At 35.9% G+C, this 16,980-nt stretch overlaps 1 protein-coding gene across 2 annotated transcripts in view; it reads right to left on the bottom strand.

Annotated features, from left to right (window-relative positions):
- Positions 1-456: 456 nt before the first annotated feature.
- The window catches only part of LOC121427831 (multiple epidermal growth factor-like domains protein 6), a 35,976-nt gene continuing 19,452 nt past the window's right edge, over positions 457-16,980 (bottom strand). For both annotated transcript variants that reach the window (XM_041624399.1, XM_041624398.1), the window contains 14 exons: positions 16,617-16,745; positions 15,967-16,092; positions 15,300-15,428; positions 14,452-14,580; positions 12,997-13,125; positions 12,383-12,511; positions 11,364-11,492; positions 10,486-10,614; positions 9,423-9,551; positions 8,619-8,747; positions 8,124-8,252; positions 5,573-5,701; positions 4,812-4,940; positions 457-4,282 (listed from right to left, as the gene is read on the bottom strand). In XM_041624399.1, the coding sequence (XP_041480333.1) occupies positions 4,212-4,282; positions 4,812-4,940; positions 5,573-5,701; positions 8,124-8,252; positions 8,619-8,747; positions 9,423-9,551; positions 10,486-10,614; positions 11,364-11,492; positions 12,383-12,511; positions 12,997-13,125; positions 14,452-14,580; positions 15,300-15,428; positions 15,967-16,092; positions 16,617-16,745 (1,745 nt within the window). In that variant the 3' untranslated portion in view covers positions 457-4,211. The remainder of the gene's footprint in view (positions 4,283-4,811; positions 4,941-5,572; positions 5,702-8,123; positions 8,253-8,618; positions 8,748-9,422; positions 9,552-10,485; positions 10,615-11,363; positions 11,493-12,382; positions 12,512-12,996; positions 13,126-14,451; positions 14,581-15,299; positions 15,429-15,966; positions 16,093-16,616; positions 16,746-16,980) is intronic.

The raw sequence follows: 16,980 nt of genomic DNA, 5'->3' as shown, positions 1-16,980 counted from the left end.
GGTGGCGCATGTACTAGGTATTCTGAAACACACAAATGTGTGGAATGTGTGTAGTAGAAAGTTCAGGTATGGGAAGTGAATGAGAGAGAAAGGGAAGTTCAGAGGGAGCTAAAGAAGCCTGGAGATTTTCTTGGGGTTTCTTTTGTTGTAAATGAGCAAAAACATCAAAAGTAACAATACTGGATAAAGAGTCTTGTGATATAAATCCAATAAAAATAAAATGAAGAAACTTAAATGTCGACGCGTACATTATATGCAACGCGCAATCTTATTGATCAATACGCAATAGTGCGCGTCCTCTTGGCATGATCTGACCAATGCTGTCATGCCTTTTATACTGCACGCAACAAGACATTTAAGTGCGACTCTAAGTCTTTGTGAAACACCCCCCAGATCTAGAATCAATAAAATACCCATCACAAGATGCAAAGGAATTATCCAAGAAAACAAAGATTATTTACATACCATGTGATCTACAATAGATCAATTTATTACGAATTCCAAAAAAATACAGCAAGAAAAAAAAAGAGTTGAGTTTTATACAAAATATGATTGGAAATTTAGAAATTATTTAAAATATCATAATTTATATTCCGACTCAATATTGCTGCTTCAGACTCTACTTTATCAAAGAATTCTCACAAGTTTCATTTATATATACGTTAACATATATATATTACTTAAACATAATTAACATGCCGATGTTAGTAGAAATTATTGGTCATTTTTAAAGCGGAAATTGTATTTTTAATGATACATACAACTTTATAAATCTGTCCCGAGAAAAAAAAGACATTGTTGATTTCATGAGAAGAAAGTCTATCATTCATATGATTTAAGATGGTATAGATTTTGACCAATATTGGGTTAGTTTTGGAGAAAGACATATTCTTCACATATGATTGGTAATAAAATGTAAATTTCATACTAAGTTTTCCTCATAAAAAGTGGTTATTTGAAGATAGTTGAACATACAAACATTATGAAGCTAATATATAATTGTTACATCCTGAGATTAAGACTACTGGTCAAATTGGTCTCTTAATATTACCATAGAGTCAAAGATTAAAAGCTAGCATGTATCGTCAAACAAAATATATACCTACTTACATAAATGCAGTGAAGCAGCATTAATACTTTTTTTTCTTATTTTTTTTCTCCCATAACATTACTGAAATTACAGTTTCCACAATTGTCAAGGACAGAAGAAATGATTTTTAAAACTTAGATACTACAGCTTAATTATCACAAACTGATTCCAGGTGAAGATTTAAATATATTAGAATAAGTATAAGTTAGAAATGATGATACCATTGTTGACCGGTTATATGAAGAATAAGAACATTTTTCCAATGTCTTTCGCCTGGTTTGTCGTAAAATGAGCAAGTGTTTTGAATTGATATCCCGACAAGATATGACAATTGATGTAATACTGTATAAACGTAACAACCAAATATGATATTGGTGACTATAGCCAACTGCCAAATGCATTATGGGTTAAATATTTTTTTTTAAATGGCAGTGGCATGCTGTAAAATACTCTACACAGGCTTATTCTCAATTTTTTTTACATGATTGAAAGATATCATTAATATCTAGCCTTCGAGATCTTTGGCTTGTTTGAAGGCAACTTTGATTTTTTTTCCCGAAAAAATTGGCCAGTTGCACATTTTGGCAGAGGTGCTTATTTAATTGAAAATCCACCCTATTTCACCTCTTCAACCTTTTAAAGAAATGTACTGTTCTAACAAAAAGTTAGTTTAAAAATAGATCATGATGCTTACTTACAAAACTGTCCGTTCAGCCTCTGTGGTGCTGAAGTCAGCATATATATAAATTACAAAACAAGCAAAGCGATAACATTAAAAAAAAAACGACCCTACACATCAGAGGTCGTCCAAATACACACACACATAAATAACTGTTACTTTACACAGCGTAAAATCCACCTCTGTATCACTACAACAAGAAATCATAAAAATCCAATACAGCATTGATAAACACCGCTGATAACAAGAGAAAAAAATTCTACAGTTCTTTTTTCAGAAAGAACAAATGTTAAATGCACAGGATTCGAATTGAGAATAAATAAACAGTAATTAATTCTATACATAAGCATTGAGGTGCCTACATTGATACAGTTCAAGAGGAACTTTGTTCTGATAGTTTTACACGAGTAAATCTCTGAAAAGGCAGAGGGCCTGTCCTCTTAGCTAATACAAGAGTTAGAAAATAATGGAATTATATGAAATACCTGAATCAATTGAAACATGATAGGATGCTAATGAATACATATAACAAAATATGGGATTCTATTGATACACATCTCAACAAATGCCTTGATTTTATAACTAAAAAATACATGGGAGTTTAGTTGCAAATATCTACTTGCAAATTCTCCAACAACCATAATTTTTTTCTTTTAACTTAATGGTTGAGAGTAACTGCAGCAAATTGCATAATTGTTATACTACTTTGCATAGAGATAGATTATTAACTTTCTTATTAATACAGAAAAAGAATATGTAATGGAAGATAAACATATACACCCATTTTTTCTCTCTACCCCCCCTCATTTTCTCTCTCTCTAACCCCCTCTTTCTCTCTCTTATATTCTTTATCATATATGAAAATGCTGCGACATTTTTTTTTATTCCAATACCTTACTAATAACATTTTGGGCTCTAGAAAAAAAAATAAGATGACAAGCGTAAAACGTTTTACCATTTGCAATAGTTAAAATCTTGATACAAACATTCACATTTACAAAGTATGCATCAACACAATATCTACATGAATATATATATTTATATTTGATGAGGATTCTAAACTTGTGCATTCATTGTCGCTCTATGATTCCAATTTCATAGAAATATTAACATTTATAACTTAAAACGATCAAATTTCATGCACAACTTATTCCTTGCTACGAGTTTAAGAGTACCATGCGAATATCACAAATTAAATCTTTCTGAGGTTTTCTTTATGCAGCGAGTGACCCAATTTGTTATGGTTGCTATTTGAAAAACCTCTTACAATGTACAATAAATAATGCTGGGATAATGATAAAAATCACATGATGAGGATAAAAATGATTTTTATTTGCAAGATGACATGGATGAGCAGAGGATAAGAATGAGTTGCTTGGTCACAAGAAGAATACTATCATTGTTAAACCTGGACATTTTAATCAGCATTCGCCTTCTTAGTGTTATGTATGACAAGCCATCAACTCATTTAATTCCTGTATCTTAATATCAAGCATTCCCTATTCTTGATATAAAAATTGCCTTTTGCTGGAACAAAATTTAAAGTCTTCCAATTTTATATCTGAAGAAATAATTTTGTGTTGTTGACAAAATGGTAATTCTTCTTATCAAAAAGAATGATCAGAAGGAAAGCCAGAGCCTACGTTCGGTGGCTGGCATGAGCTGGATTAAACTTTCAGGTGTGACCGCCCACAACGTTACACATTTCACTGAAGCACCTTACTGTAAGGCATGCAGGAATCCATCATAGTCTTTTCATCGATCATTCTCACATTCATTTCTTATGACAAACAAATGGGGAATGAGGAAAATCCACAGTGAAAACACTTAGCACCTTCAGTTAATTAAGGGATTCCTGCTAAAAAGATGTGACATAGACGTTTAGAAAGGTGCCTTATCGGAATACACTTGGAGTATAAACACACTTTAAAACATCCTTTCATAATCCTTTAGTGAACAACCATTTGAAACTTCAGTTCAAGCCGAGATGACTGATCTGCTGTTTGTTGTGATTAAGACCCCCCACGTCATTTTTCTTACAGCATAGCCAGAGGAAATGATGCAACGCTGCCCTCTTGTGACCAAGAATGTCAATGCTGACCTGAGTTGACCTCCTGGATCATGAATATTCATTAATCATACTTTGACTGAAGCCGTCTCCTGGAGAGCGTTTCATCAGCATTGGTCACCTGACAACTTTCCTTGGTTTTGATTGGCTGAGAAGCACAGGTATCTTACTGTTGCTATAGTAACCGTTGGACCGTTAGATGAAACATCCGACAAGTCCTTTCATGAAACGTTCCCCATCAGCTCTGTCTGGCTCATCAAAATACTAGGTGTGTTCGGAAAATCAACCAAAGCGTGTTGGCAGGGTGTGACAATGCTGCTGCCGGAATCACGTTTTTTTTCCCAGAGTCTATGTATTTCAGAGATGGTTTGCCGTTAATAGAATCCATTCGGTCCTATGTCCCCTCTACGAGGTGTTGATGGCGTTGGAAAAGCATACATACCACCTAGTGAAGATAAAATGAAAATCATCATTATGATATTATCGCTGCCATGTGTCATGAATTATGTCTATGGAGCATGATTAAGTGTATTACATACATCCAACTTCTATTCTGCACTTTTCAAAGCTTGCCGTTGTTCCCTCTAAAAATGTACATCTGTCGAAACTTTAAAAAATCTTCTAAAAACTTTGTTATTTAACTCTTAGCTCTTTATGCACCTTGAGCACTCTACAGAGTGGATTTGGCGCTTTATAAGTCACATCATTATTATTATTAATGTAGAGATTTGAAAGAGTATCATACTTATTACACCAGGTTCTATGTCAATACGTATGCAACATAAAAAGTTTGAATAGACATACATTAAGAAGAGGTAGCCTGTCATGCATAACAGCTTTTTGAAAACACTCTATTTGGCTACATGGCCGCAAACTGAATTTTCTTTGGTTTAGGCAGAATTTCATTATGAGAAATGCCCCCCCCCCCAAGAAGAAAAAATTCTCCAATAGTGTAATGAAGTGAGATAACATACCATGTTCACATTGAGCACCAATAAAGTTATTTATACATCTACAAGATCCCGTCCTTGTATCACACGTAGCACCATTTGAACAATCACAGTTGAAAGCACAGTTAGGACCAAACTTTCCTGGAGTACACTCTGTGTGAATAAAGTCATTGAAATACATTGAAAACATCGCATAAGCAAATGGGAGTGTTCATACAGCTTCGAGTATGAAAGCAAAGTTAGGACAAAAGCGATTGGAAGACATTGGAAATATCACGTAAGCAAATGGTAGTGTGCACACAAATTTATGTAAAATTATGCAAAATACATGTACTAGCAGACTTCCCTTGTGTGCTTGCTTTATATGAAAGAGTAACATAAGATTGATTCTAACATATGTACGAAACTCTTTGTTTATATAAAATGAACAATCATAGTTTTTTTTACTGGATACGAAACATATTTATAACGTGTGAAAGGATTGAAACACATCATCACAGCATAATGAAACATACAAAAGATATGAAACTATGATTATACATATCATTTTACTTCAAACATAATTAATTCTATCAAAATTACAAGCTTTTCCAATGTCCTTACTCCCTCCCTCTGAAAAAAACTTTGAAAACATGAAAAATAAAAGCTATAAGCTGTTAAAATGATTTTAACCCCCCCCCCCCTCTATAAAACAATCAACTTTCATTCAACATGAATCCTGTCAATGCTACAAGATACTACAATGTCCTCACCCACTCCCTCTGTAAAGCACCTTTATTACTTACCCTCTGTGCATGTATCCCCTGTAAGCCCAGGGGGGCAATCACAAGTACCTGTGACTGCGTTGCACTGAGTTCTGTTAGAGCATGCACACACATTAATACAGTTTGGCCCGTGGAACCCAGGCTGGCAGGCTGGTGAAGAGAAAAAGAAAAACAGGAACAAATCAATAAAATAAATGTAATGTGAGCACCTCACCCACTCGATCTCCACTACATATATGTTTGCCTTTCTCCTCCATCCAATCTTCACCCACGTCCACATATGTTGATGTCATGTGACTTATCCAGCCAATCAGAGACATGTACCCTACAAGGTACCATGCATACGGCACTTCAACAGAGAATATAACTCCTGCTTTTACAAACTTTGCTCATTCTCCTGAAGACGACAAGAACACACTTGTCGAAACGTTGAGATTGGGTGGTCCTTTTCAGGACCAACACTTGCCCAAGAAGATACATGGTGTAACGTGAAACCTACTACACTATTTACTTCTTCTCTATTTACTATCTTCCTTTCACATTTAACATCCTTATCTCTCATTTCTGTATTCTTATTACATTCAATAATTTTCTATTAAATCATTATTTAAGAGATAGGTCACCAATTACTGCATATCTTATATTATCCTTGTCCCTTGGACTAAACCTCTGTACTATCTAGCTGGATAAGCAACTTCTGATTTTAGGTTCTTTCTCTATGAATTTATATGATGGGTATACATAATAGTGTCATGAGCAATTTGCTTGAAAGATTAGAGTGATTTTCAAGAGCATTCATTCATGATACAGAAATACTATTTTGCCAGTATCAAAGGAAAGTACCCAGAATAGCTCCAAAAGAAAACACCCATGATATTTGTATCCATGGGCCCGTATTCTCATGTCGGGTTTAACTTAAACCCAGGTTTAAAGTTGTGGTTTTAGTATGGATAGCCAATTGTTACATAAATCACGAACAGTAGAGATATAATATTTCAGCTCATTTAGCTCTCAAATCATTCCTAATTGTGTAGGAAATATAAATAGATCATTGTCTACACCATTGATGAATCAGGAAAGAGCACAGCAAACAAAAACACATACAACTTGATAAAAATTTGGAAACTTTTGGCTTCCCATAATTTCAGCTCAGAGTTAGACCATGGTCTAAATTAAACCTGACTTCAGAATACGGGCCTATGAATTATATTTGTGATATATGATGAGAATCTTGCTTGAAAGACTAGAGTGCTGTTGAAGAGCATTCATTCATGATAAGGAAACATACTTGCCAACCTTAGAAGAAAAAAAAGAGGAATCCATTTTTCACGCAGAGTAACGAGCGTGTGACATTTTGCGCGGGAAGGGTGTGGGGGTACCCCCCTGCCACGGTTAGAAATTTTTGGAATTTTAGAACATGAAATGGGGGCTTTCCTTCACTTTTGAAGTGCCTTTTACCTGTCCACAAAGAAGAAAAATATCTTAAATTTGTCCCAAAGTAATGAAATATGAAACAGGAAAATCAACAGGATTCATTTCATGAAATTGTACCATATTTTTTACTTCAAAAACATGTATTTCCATTACAAATAATAACTGGATATTTCTCAGAATACTCCTTGTATTTCTAAATAATTTTGACTTTATTTCACGAAAACAGACTAACAGTGTAAATGCATATGTAACTTACACATGAACTTATTATGCAATTGCAAATGCACCGGTACGGTACTCACTAACCCAGGGAGCTCCGACCCGGGAAGCGGGCGGGCCGCGACTGGGCTCGGTACCGGTACTCAGTCACTGCCCACTGCACTCATGCACTTTCTGTATAACGATCGGAATCACAGTCACAACTCACATTCACAATCCAAACGACGCATTGGCGACGGTATCCAGTTTCCACACACTAAATTTGTAATTTTGGCTTCAAAATTTCACGGAAAACTATATCCTTTGGCCATTAATCCGACGATCGTTGAGCTGTACGTTTGGGGTTTGCACACGTATGCACTTGCAGCGCGGTAACCCACGGAGCTCCGGCCCGTCGGTAATCCGGCACAGGCCGAAGCTCCCTGGGTTAGCAGCGAGGTATACTCGCGCTCGCGACGTCGCAGCATGCATTGTATTTGCATGTGTTGTCGCTCTAGCTGTGTTTGCACGCGCTTCTGCAATGTGCGCGCCATGTGAGATAGGCAAAGTTAAAAACTACGTACAAGAGTGTGTTCAGTTAGTGGAAAAATAATGCTATTTGGGATATCGCGATATCCAGGTGTCCGCAAGCTTCAGATTGGTCTAACCTTCGCTCCAGCCGTTTTTTCAATATTATCAATGTAAAAATTAATGAAAATCGGAATTATGGAGTTGATATTCGTAATGCGGAATTGGCAATAAAAAATCGGGATGATTCCGCCAAAATCGGAATGGTTGGCAAGTATGAGGAAATACTAGCTACTTTGCCAGTATGAAAAGAAAAATACCCAGAATAGCTCCAAAAGAAAACACTCAAGAGATTTGTATCCAGGGAAGCCATCGATGGGTAAAGGTGGATGTTGGCACCATATCTACTTACTTTGTTTACATTCTGGTCCAGTTCTACCAGCTGGACATCTACACTGACCGGTGACTGTATCACAGGTAGCGTCTTTATGACAGTCACAGATCCGACCGCAATAAGAACCATAGGTACCCTCTGGGCATGCTGTATTATTCAAATTAAAACAAAAACAAAAAAGTGATGGAACATTGAAAATTTATACATTTCTTTTAATACATAGCATGAGTCTTGAGGCTACTTGTCTGTGTGATTTTGTAGTGACAAAAGATTATTTTCATATCATTTCACTGCACACTTGAGTAGTCCATATGTTCTTTTCAAAGTGCATACTACACCCCTAAATACTTTGAGACCCACTTGATAAGTTGGGCAATAAACGTGTCTTTCAGCATGATGGTAACTCTCTTTTCACAGGCACACAGGTTGCAGACCTCAATAACTATGGATCAAAGTAAGTTCTTATCATCATAATTAAATAAAAAGGAAAAAAATGATGGAAAATGAACTTACAAAATTGACAGTTTTGTCCGTAGAAACCGGGTGTGCAAGAACAGCATCCTGACATCCTATCACACTCTGCTCCGTTTTCACAAGTACATTCCTGTTCGCAGTTCATACCATAAGTTCCCCATGGGCATTCTGTAATGTATAAAGAAATCATGTTTGTGGTTATATTGCTTTCACTTCAGTACAATGTGCACTGAATAGTCTATATGCACACTGAAAAATGAAAACTATATTCGTGAAGTGATTTGACACTTGGCCCTGTTTGCACAAGTACATTCTTGTTCGCAGCTCATACCATAAGTTCCCCATGGATATTCTACAATATGAAATATGCTTATGGTTACATGAACAGCATTAATACATCAATAGGTGTCGTGGTCTAGTGGTTCAGACATTGAACTCTCATTCTAAAGGTTAGGGGTTCAAAGCCCACCAGCACTAATGTCCTTTTGCAAGCCCTGTTTACTCCCAAAAGTTGTTGTCTATGGCTTACAATATGCTAAAAGGGCAGGATATCCACCGTTTGTGTGAATAGTAGCACCTCTTATCTGAAGATCATAGTGATGTTTCATATAAAGCTATTTGTAAGTTATGCACAACTTTACGCATGACTAGAACACAGTTTTATGTACTAAGCCAGCTACTTAGGGATACATTACTTAGAACAAGAAAGGATCACTAGTCGTGCATAAAGTTATATGCAATAGAGACAACTTTATAAAACAGGCCTTTGGTGTCGTTGTCCCCATTAAAGCAGTCTTTATAGACTGGTCCCGGAGACAGATTAATAATTCTGATCAGGTTTACCTTGATCACAAAGTTCTCCTGTGTATCCAAGTCCACAATGACACTCTCCTGTAGTCACATCAAGAACTCCGCCATATTGGCAATCCTTGACCTGCGAGCAGTCTGGTCCATAGGTTCCCAATGCACATTCTAATGAGAAAAATCAGAAACAAAATATTGTCACGATCATAACAATAACCACAGTACACTGCAAACTGGTATACATCAGTGTTGTCTATTTTCCATATAGTCTCGTCCCACGTGGTCTATCCTAGCTCCTTTCCAACCAGTTTATCTACGGACCATTTGGTCTAATTGCCCTTTAGCCCATAAACCATTTTGTTAGACTATACCCATGCTGTCTAATATCTACTCGGTCTAATACAATTTAGTCTGTATGATAAGATGAACTGTATATGAATCAAATTTTTGATTTGACAAAGTAACAAATGATTAGAAGACGAGGTGGAAATAACTCCATTTAGGCATCAGACTTAATGAGAATTAGACTAAGTGGATATTAGACCACCTGTAGTTTAGACCAAACAACAATTGTGACGGTAGACCAATTTCCTGTAGACCAAGTGACTGTAAACCATACCCAATTGGACTAACTGTCATTTTGTCTCATTATATGACTAACCAGCTATCATATCTTATGAAGATGTGAACTAACTTTTCAGTATTTTTTGGGTTTCAATACCATATTGAATGCTTACTTTCTCCAAATTCCTCTAATCACTATTACAACTAGCCATTGAAACAAAGGTCTCCATAGTAAATGGCTAAGCTCTGTCTTACAATGCCCAGTTCTTATCACAGCATTGCTATACACAGTTAAAGATAATTTAAACAATCCTGTTTACTATGTGAATCACACAGTAGTTGTTTAAACAGTTTTAAAAAGTGTTTAAAATCTTAAACAACCATGCTTAAATCATTGATAATTAAATATTTGAATTTGAACTTTGTTGTTTAACATATCAATTCTAACCAACGTCATCAATCATCATAAAAAATAGCTAAGCCTTGTGTCAGAGGGCCCATTTCTCTTCCTAACAATGCTATACTAGATCTTACTCACTGGTAGAACAGAAGGTACCGGTGTAACCAGGGGGGCAATCACACACCCCTGAAGCATGGTGACAGGTACCACCATTCTGGCAGATACATTTACGCTGACAGTCTTGACCATACAGACCCTCTGGGCAAGCTGGAAGAGGAATAAAACAATCATTAAAAACTTTCACATGCAGTAGTTAATACATAGGGCATTTTTAAGTATTGAAGCTACACATAAGGGGTGTTGCAAAAAAATATTTGCAATCAAACGCAAATATTCTGTTACAATTCTACAATTGATTGATCACTTTCAACTGTAGCAAATCAGATTACACTTCTTGTTTTATGGAGCAGATTAGCAATCAATCGGAAATTTACAAATAACTGCATGGCATATCCTTGATTTCAAGAACAAAAATAGACTTGCAATTGATCGCAAGTTTCTTGCAACGCCCCAATACACTGATAAACTTATCTCAGCGGCTGATATCAAGGTTACTTTATAGAATTTTGAATAAGTTTTGAACCAATTATTTGCATAATACTGATACTGTGATAGTACATCTAGTGGAGTGAAATGTGACATGCGCTGTAATTGCAAGGAAAGATGCTATACCAAATGCAAAATGAATTGGATTAGACAAATTACTTACCATTTTGTTATTTTCTTTATACTTCACACACTCATATTTGCAGAGTCACATTGAGAATGGAGGTGTAAGGTGAGGGTGCAGTAAAGAAAAGCATATGACGATGGAAGGGAAAGAGGCAAGAAGGAGGGGGTAAAGGGGAAGAGAAAGAAAAGGAGGAAGAAAGGAAGATAGAGAGAAGGAAGGGTAGGAAAGAGAGGAAGGGAGAGGACAAGGACAGAATATAGTGAAAGAGAATCTGATATCTTACCTCTTTCGCAGAGAGCACCAATAAAACCTGGTTGACAAAGACATGTACCATCGTCCATATGACATGAGCCTCCATTGAGACAGCTACAATGGTGCTGACAATCAGGACCATATCGACCATGTTTGCAATCTGAAAGATCGAAGAGTAATCATTAAAAATAAGAATAACATCCGCAACAACAACAGTGATAATAATGATAATATTAATGATAACTGTAACATTAATATGGTGCTCTATACTTTGTGTTTCTAATGGGGCATTGCAAGAAACTTGCGATCAATTGCAAGTCTATTTTTGGTCTCTAAATAAATCTTGTAGTTAATTACAAATTAGTGATTGCTAATCTGCTCCTTGAAACAAGAAGTTTATTCTGATTTAATGCAGCTAGCATTGATCTATCAGATGTAAAATTGCAACAGAATATTTGCAATTGATCGCAAATATTTTTTTGTAACACCCCCTAAATGCTTTTGAAATACACATAACTATTATTAGCCCGGTCATTGGATCCATCACTGTTTCACACAAAAAGTGCACCATCATTTATTCTACACAAAGAGTGCACCGTCATTTATTCTAAGTTCATTAAGCTATTCCAACTCATTGGAAAGATAGGTAGATGTTTGTCATAAGGGTCTGACTTATCATTTTAGAATACAGCATGGTCATTATAATCAATAAGGGTCTGACTTATCATTTTAGAATACAGCATGGTCATTATAATCAATAAGAAAGCAAGAAATTACATAATGAAGAATTCAAGCATAAGTGTGGGTTCAAGCCAATATTTCCCAATCATTTACAGCAAATTTTCCCCTTTTTTCCTTCCATAATACAATGTTCCAAATTGAAATCTTCTGGACATTATCTCGTATTTTTAATTCCGAGCATTGCTAATATCATCAAAGGATTGGAGCGAATATTTGAGCATGATGTTGATCTCCTTAATCACATCGACCCATAGAATAAAACCCCAACAAAATAAGTAGTGCATACAGTAAGTATCTTATCTTACTTACCTTTTTCACAGTTGTGTCCCCTGAAGCCTGGTTTACACTGACAGTCCCCGGTCACTGAATTACACACTGTATTGCGTCCACAGGTACACACCTCTGCACAATCCTGGCCCCAAGTACCGGGTGGACAGGCTGTGGGAACAGACCCCCAAAACAAAGTTGAGTGCTTATGTTGTAACCACTATAATTACATTACCATTTTTCTTTATCATTCCATTCATGAAATGTGATTGAAGTTCTTTCTCACATGAACTTTCCTTTTGAATTGCATATACTGTATTACATTTATCTTTCTAAAATTTCATCAAGAAAATAAAATTTTTTTTTTTACTTGTTCCTCCAGACCAATGAACACTGATATCAATGAGCATATTAGGTATTCATTTGTTCATAACTTGGTTTGTTACTTTCATAACTTGTTTGTTCATAACTTAGACCACCGTTAGCCAATTCATGCCTCATTTAGTGTGAGGAAAGTTGTATTCATTCTCTTCCAAAATAACGAAAAATCTTAAATGCAGTAGCTAAAAAACTGATGACATAACACTTCGATATCCACTGGATATTGGAAGGGCTATACCTATATAAAGAAGACTGAATAAATAAAAGATACTCACGTGAGTTGCACTCATAACCAGCGTAGCCTGGAGGACACCTGCAAGCTCCAGTGATGTGATCACAAGGATTATCAGCTCCACACTCGCAAGTCTCTGCGCACTGACTGCCAAAGGTACCAGGAATACAAGCTGGATGATAAATATGGGAGGAAAAAAACATCAGTGGCCAAACAGATCAAACCAACAATAAATGAACTCATTAGGCGGTTTCAAACCGCCTCGATCACAAGAATCCCCGTTAAATTACGAGAACTTTTTAAGGCTAAAAAATACCCGTTAATTATTCCTGCATTCACACCACCCCGAAACACATCCTTCGGGATAAGTTCCCGAAGTTACGAGCATGCGCAGTGTGGTCTGATAAGCAGGCAAGGCGGGAGATTCAAAATCTCTAGCCCAGCAGCCACCCACGCTGCCGCGCCCAACGACACGCTGGGATAAAAGTTCCCGTAATTTGCTTTCACATCGCCAAAATACCTGCGACCTTGGAAAAATCCCCACGAAAGTTCTCGTAATTTCGCCAAGTACCCACTATTTAGCGGGTATTTTCTTTCGGGGAGATTACGCGTAGTTTGCTTTCACATTACCAAAATACCTGGTATTTTCTGATCGGGGTAAATTTCCCGATCAGAGAATACCTGGAACTGGCGAACTTCGAGGCGGTCTGAAACCACCTACTGAGTGATATTTTGACAATCACACCTAGGTTTAACCCTAGTCTAAACTAGAATCTGAAACTAGACTTCTATGAAATTGTGGGCTTTATGATATTTCTTCCATATTCATGGCAATTACAACATATCAATTAATTCACTAAAATTAAGGATATTTCCGTATTTTACCATTCTACCCATTTCACGTCTCAATTTATGACGAAATTTTGCTGCAGGATAAGAATAAATTTAAATTGGTGAATGAAAAATGGCATGCCATAAAAGTATGGTCTAAGTTAACCCAGGTTTATCTAAAAAAAACATGGCTATCATTATACCACCCACTTTCATTTCAATTTTCATTTATTTATTTATATACATCTAGATTTAAAAAAAAAACACAGTATATATGACATTGAAACAAGTACATCAAAATAGAATAGAAAGCAGATGATATATCACAAACTTAATCAATGGAATGGATGCCTACTAAGAAAGTTTTAAAATTGTAAAACAGTCAGAAGCTGAAGTCTGGTATGTTTTCTACACTGCTAATCTCTCGATTGTCAAGAAACAGCTAAGTTTTTAAGTTTATTCCTAAATATAATACCCAAACCGACATGAGTAAATGAGTGACAAAACATCAAAATGCTCTCATTGCCATGACGATTATAACCTCATCACTTATCGCTAGCTATCATCTTATCTTATGAAGATGTGGACTCACTTTATAATATTTTATACTTTAATAAAGGATCAAATAAAATAAGAGTGGTGATCAATTGTCAGGTAAACTACTCACGTTTTTCACATAGCCTTCCTCTCCAGCCGTTAGTGCAAGTACACACTCCAGTCTGTGCGTCGCATTGACCTCCATTGTGACATTGACATCTCTCTTCACAGTTAACGCCATAGTAACCAGATGAACAAGCTGAAAAAAAATGAAATATAAAATTACATATATATTCAAGATAACAAGCAGTATAAAAGGGCAATGTATATCTCTGCCAAAGCATAAAAAACTTACAATTCAAGAGTCTGGCAAATGTAAATGTAAGTCTTGATTGCAGTTTGAAGTGATCCAGACTGTCCAATTTTCAAAGACATGATGTATTCCATATGAAGAATTTAGTTTTGTGCCCTGTACCATGTAATGTGAACCCTCTTCTACGACCCTTGACCTCATACTCTTGCAAATATTTAGCAAGATCACAGTTGCCTTCATGCAATCCCGGCACATATGCATAGGTTCTGTTGACATTATCACGCCATTTGAAAATCTGACCCCAAGACCCTGTAATCCGACTCATACGCCATGACCCTTAACCTCTACATGACCCCTCTCCCAAATATTTACCAAGTTCACAGTTGCCTCCATGCCATCCTGGTGTATCTGTACATAGTCCATTGAGTTTGTCACATCATCTGCACATTTGACCCTTAACCTTATCTAAATCATGACCCTTGACTTAAAAATGACTCCTTTATGAAATATTGACTTATTTGACAGTTGCCTCCAAGCCATTCTGATCCAGAGGTATGAATTGAAGTGACTTTATCTCAAGTCACTCCATTCTTATCTAAAAACCCTGTGTATTATGACCCCTGCATTATGACCCTTGAACTAAACATGACCCCTCAAATATTTACCAAGTTCACAGTTGCCTCCATGCCATCCTGGTGCACATGTACATGTTCCATTGACTTTATCACACGACCCTCCATTTTGACAGGTACAAGACTGCAGGCATCCAACACCAAAGTGTCCTGGTGCACAAGCTGTGAACAAATAATAAATACAACAAAAATGAACATTTATGTCGTTGCTTGTATATTTTTCAATCATTCTATTTTTCTTTTTCTCACCACTCTTCTCTTGTTCTTTCCCCATCTCCCTCTCAGCCCTTTCTTTCTCTCATCCCCTCTCACTATTCTTCTTTATATTTCTACTTTTGTCTATTTCATTTTAGAAACATTTTTTTTATACTTGTAAACCAAATGCACAAAACAAGAACAAAAACAGGAAACCGGAAACATATTGCCTCTGGCACCACCTACAGTGGGCGGAGGCATAGATATATTAGTCTTTACAAATCAAATCACTCATCCTATGAATATCATCATAAAATAGATAATTTATCAAAAACTTACTAAATTACCAAGCTAAGTATTCATTTGATTTCATATCTATTTAATTTTCCCAATCTAAAGATGACAATTATTATTCATTGTAACAAGGAGCAGACACCAGTTCCTATGTGCATAACATATTCAATAATCCATTTTGCGTGAAATAATGTATTTATCGGCAACTCACGTTGTCGGCAGGCACGTCCGACCCATCCAGCCTGGCAAGCGCACATCCCAGTCACATGGTCACAAAGTCCGTTCTGGCAGATACAACGCTGCTGGCAGTTGATTCCGTAGCGACCAGGCTGACATTCTGTATAATGAGGAATCAGAAATTTTACAAGTTAGGAAGAAGAGAAAGAGAAGAGAAAGAGACCATAGAAAGAGAAAAGGATTGGAAAGGTAATATTATTGGTCCACAAGTACATGCATGAAATATAAATTTTATTTCCAATCGCTTTCAAATGTAGGTAATACATAGAAGAGAGTGAATACAATACAACATAACCATATAAACCTGTACATAAACAACTTGTTGTAATATATATATACCCCTCTAAACCCGTACTTCATGAGTAATATATCTGTATGCTGCCAAAGAGAAAGAGACAAAGAAAAAAAAACAGAGATATATAAAAATAAAGAGAAAGGGAAAGCATTAGACCAAGTGAAAGAGAAGGAGAATGAAAAAAAAGAGAAATAGAAGAAAGAAAGGGACATAGAAAGAGAAAGGAGAGAAAAAAACCAGACATGAAAGTGAAGCACAAAAAACTTTTAAATTTAAATTAAACTAATGAGGAAACAGTGAAAGGAGAATCAATTTGAGAAGTAACTTACGTTGATGACATCTGACTCCGATCCAGCCGCTGGGACAGATACATCTTCCACTGACATGATCACATTCAGCACCGTTCTCACAGTTACATACTCCAGAGCAATCCTCACCAAAGTTACCCTCAGGGCATTCTGGGATTGAAATAATCAAAATTGATTAAAAAGTATCAAAATCTATTGGAAAAAATCAAAATTGATTATGAAATAATCAAAATTATTGTTAATATACAAAATTTACTAAAACATTATTTATAAAATCAGAATTGATAATGAAATAATAAAAATAGTTACAAATACACAGAATTTACTTTAAAAATTACTAAAAGTCATCAAAATTGATTGAAAATTTTCAAAATTGATTGATGAC

Source organism: Lytechinus variegatus, chromosome 14, assembly GCF_018143015.1.
Source record: "Lytechinus variegatus isolate NC3 chromosome 14, Lvar_3.0, whole genome shotgun sequence".
Lineage (NCBI taxonomy): Eukaryota > Metazoa > Echinodermata > Echinoidea > Temnopleuroida > Toxopneustidae > Lytechinus > Lytechinus variegatus.
This window is presented reverse-complemented; position numbering and strand designations above follow the sequence as displayed.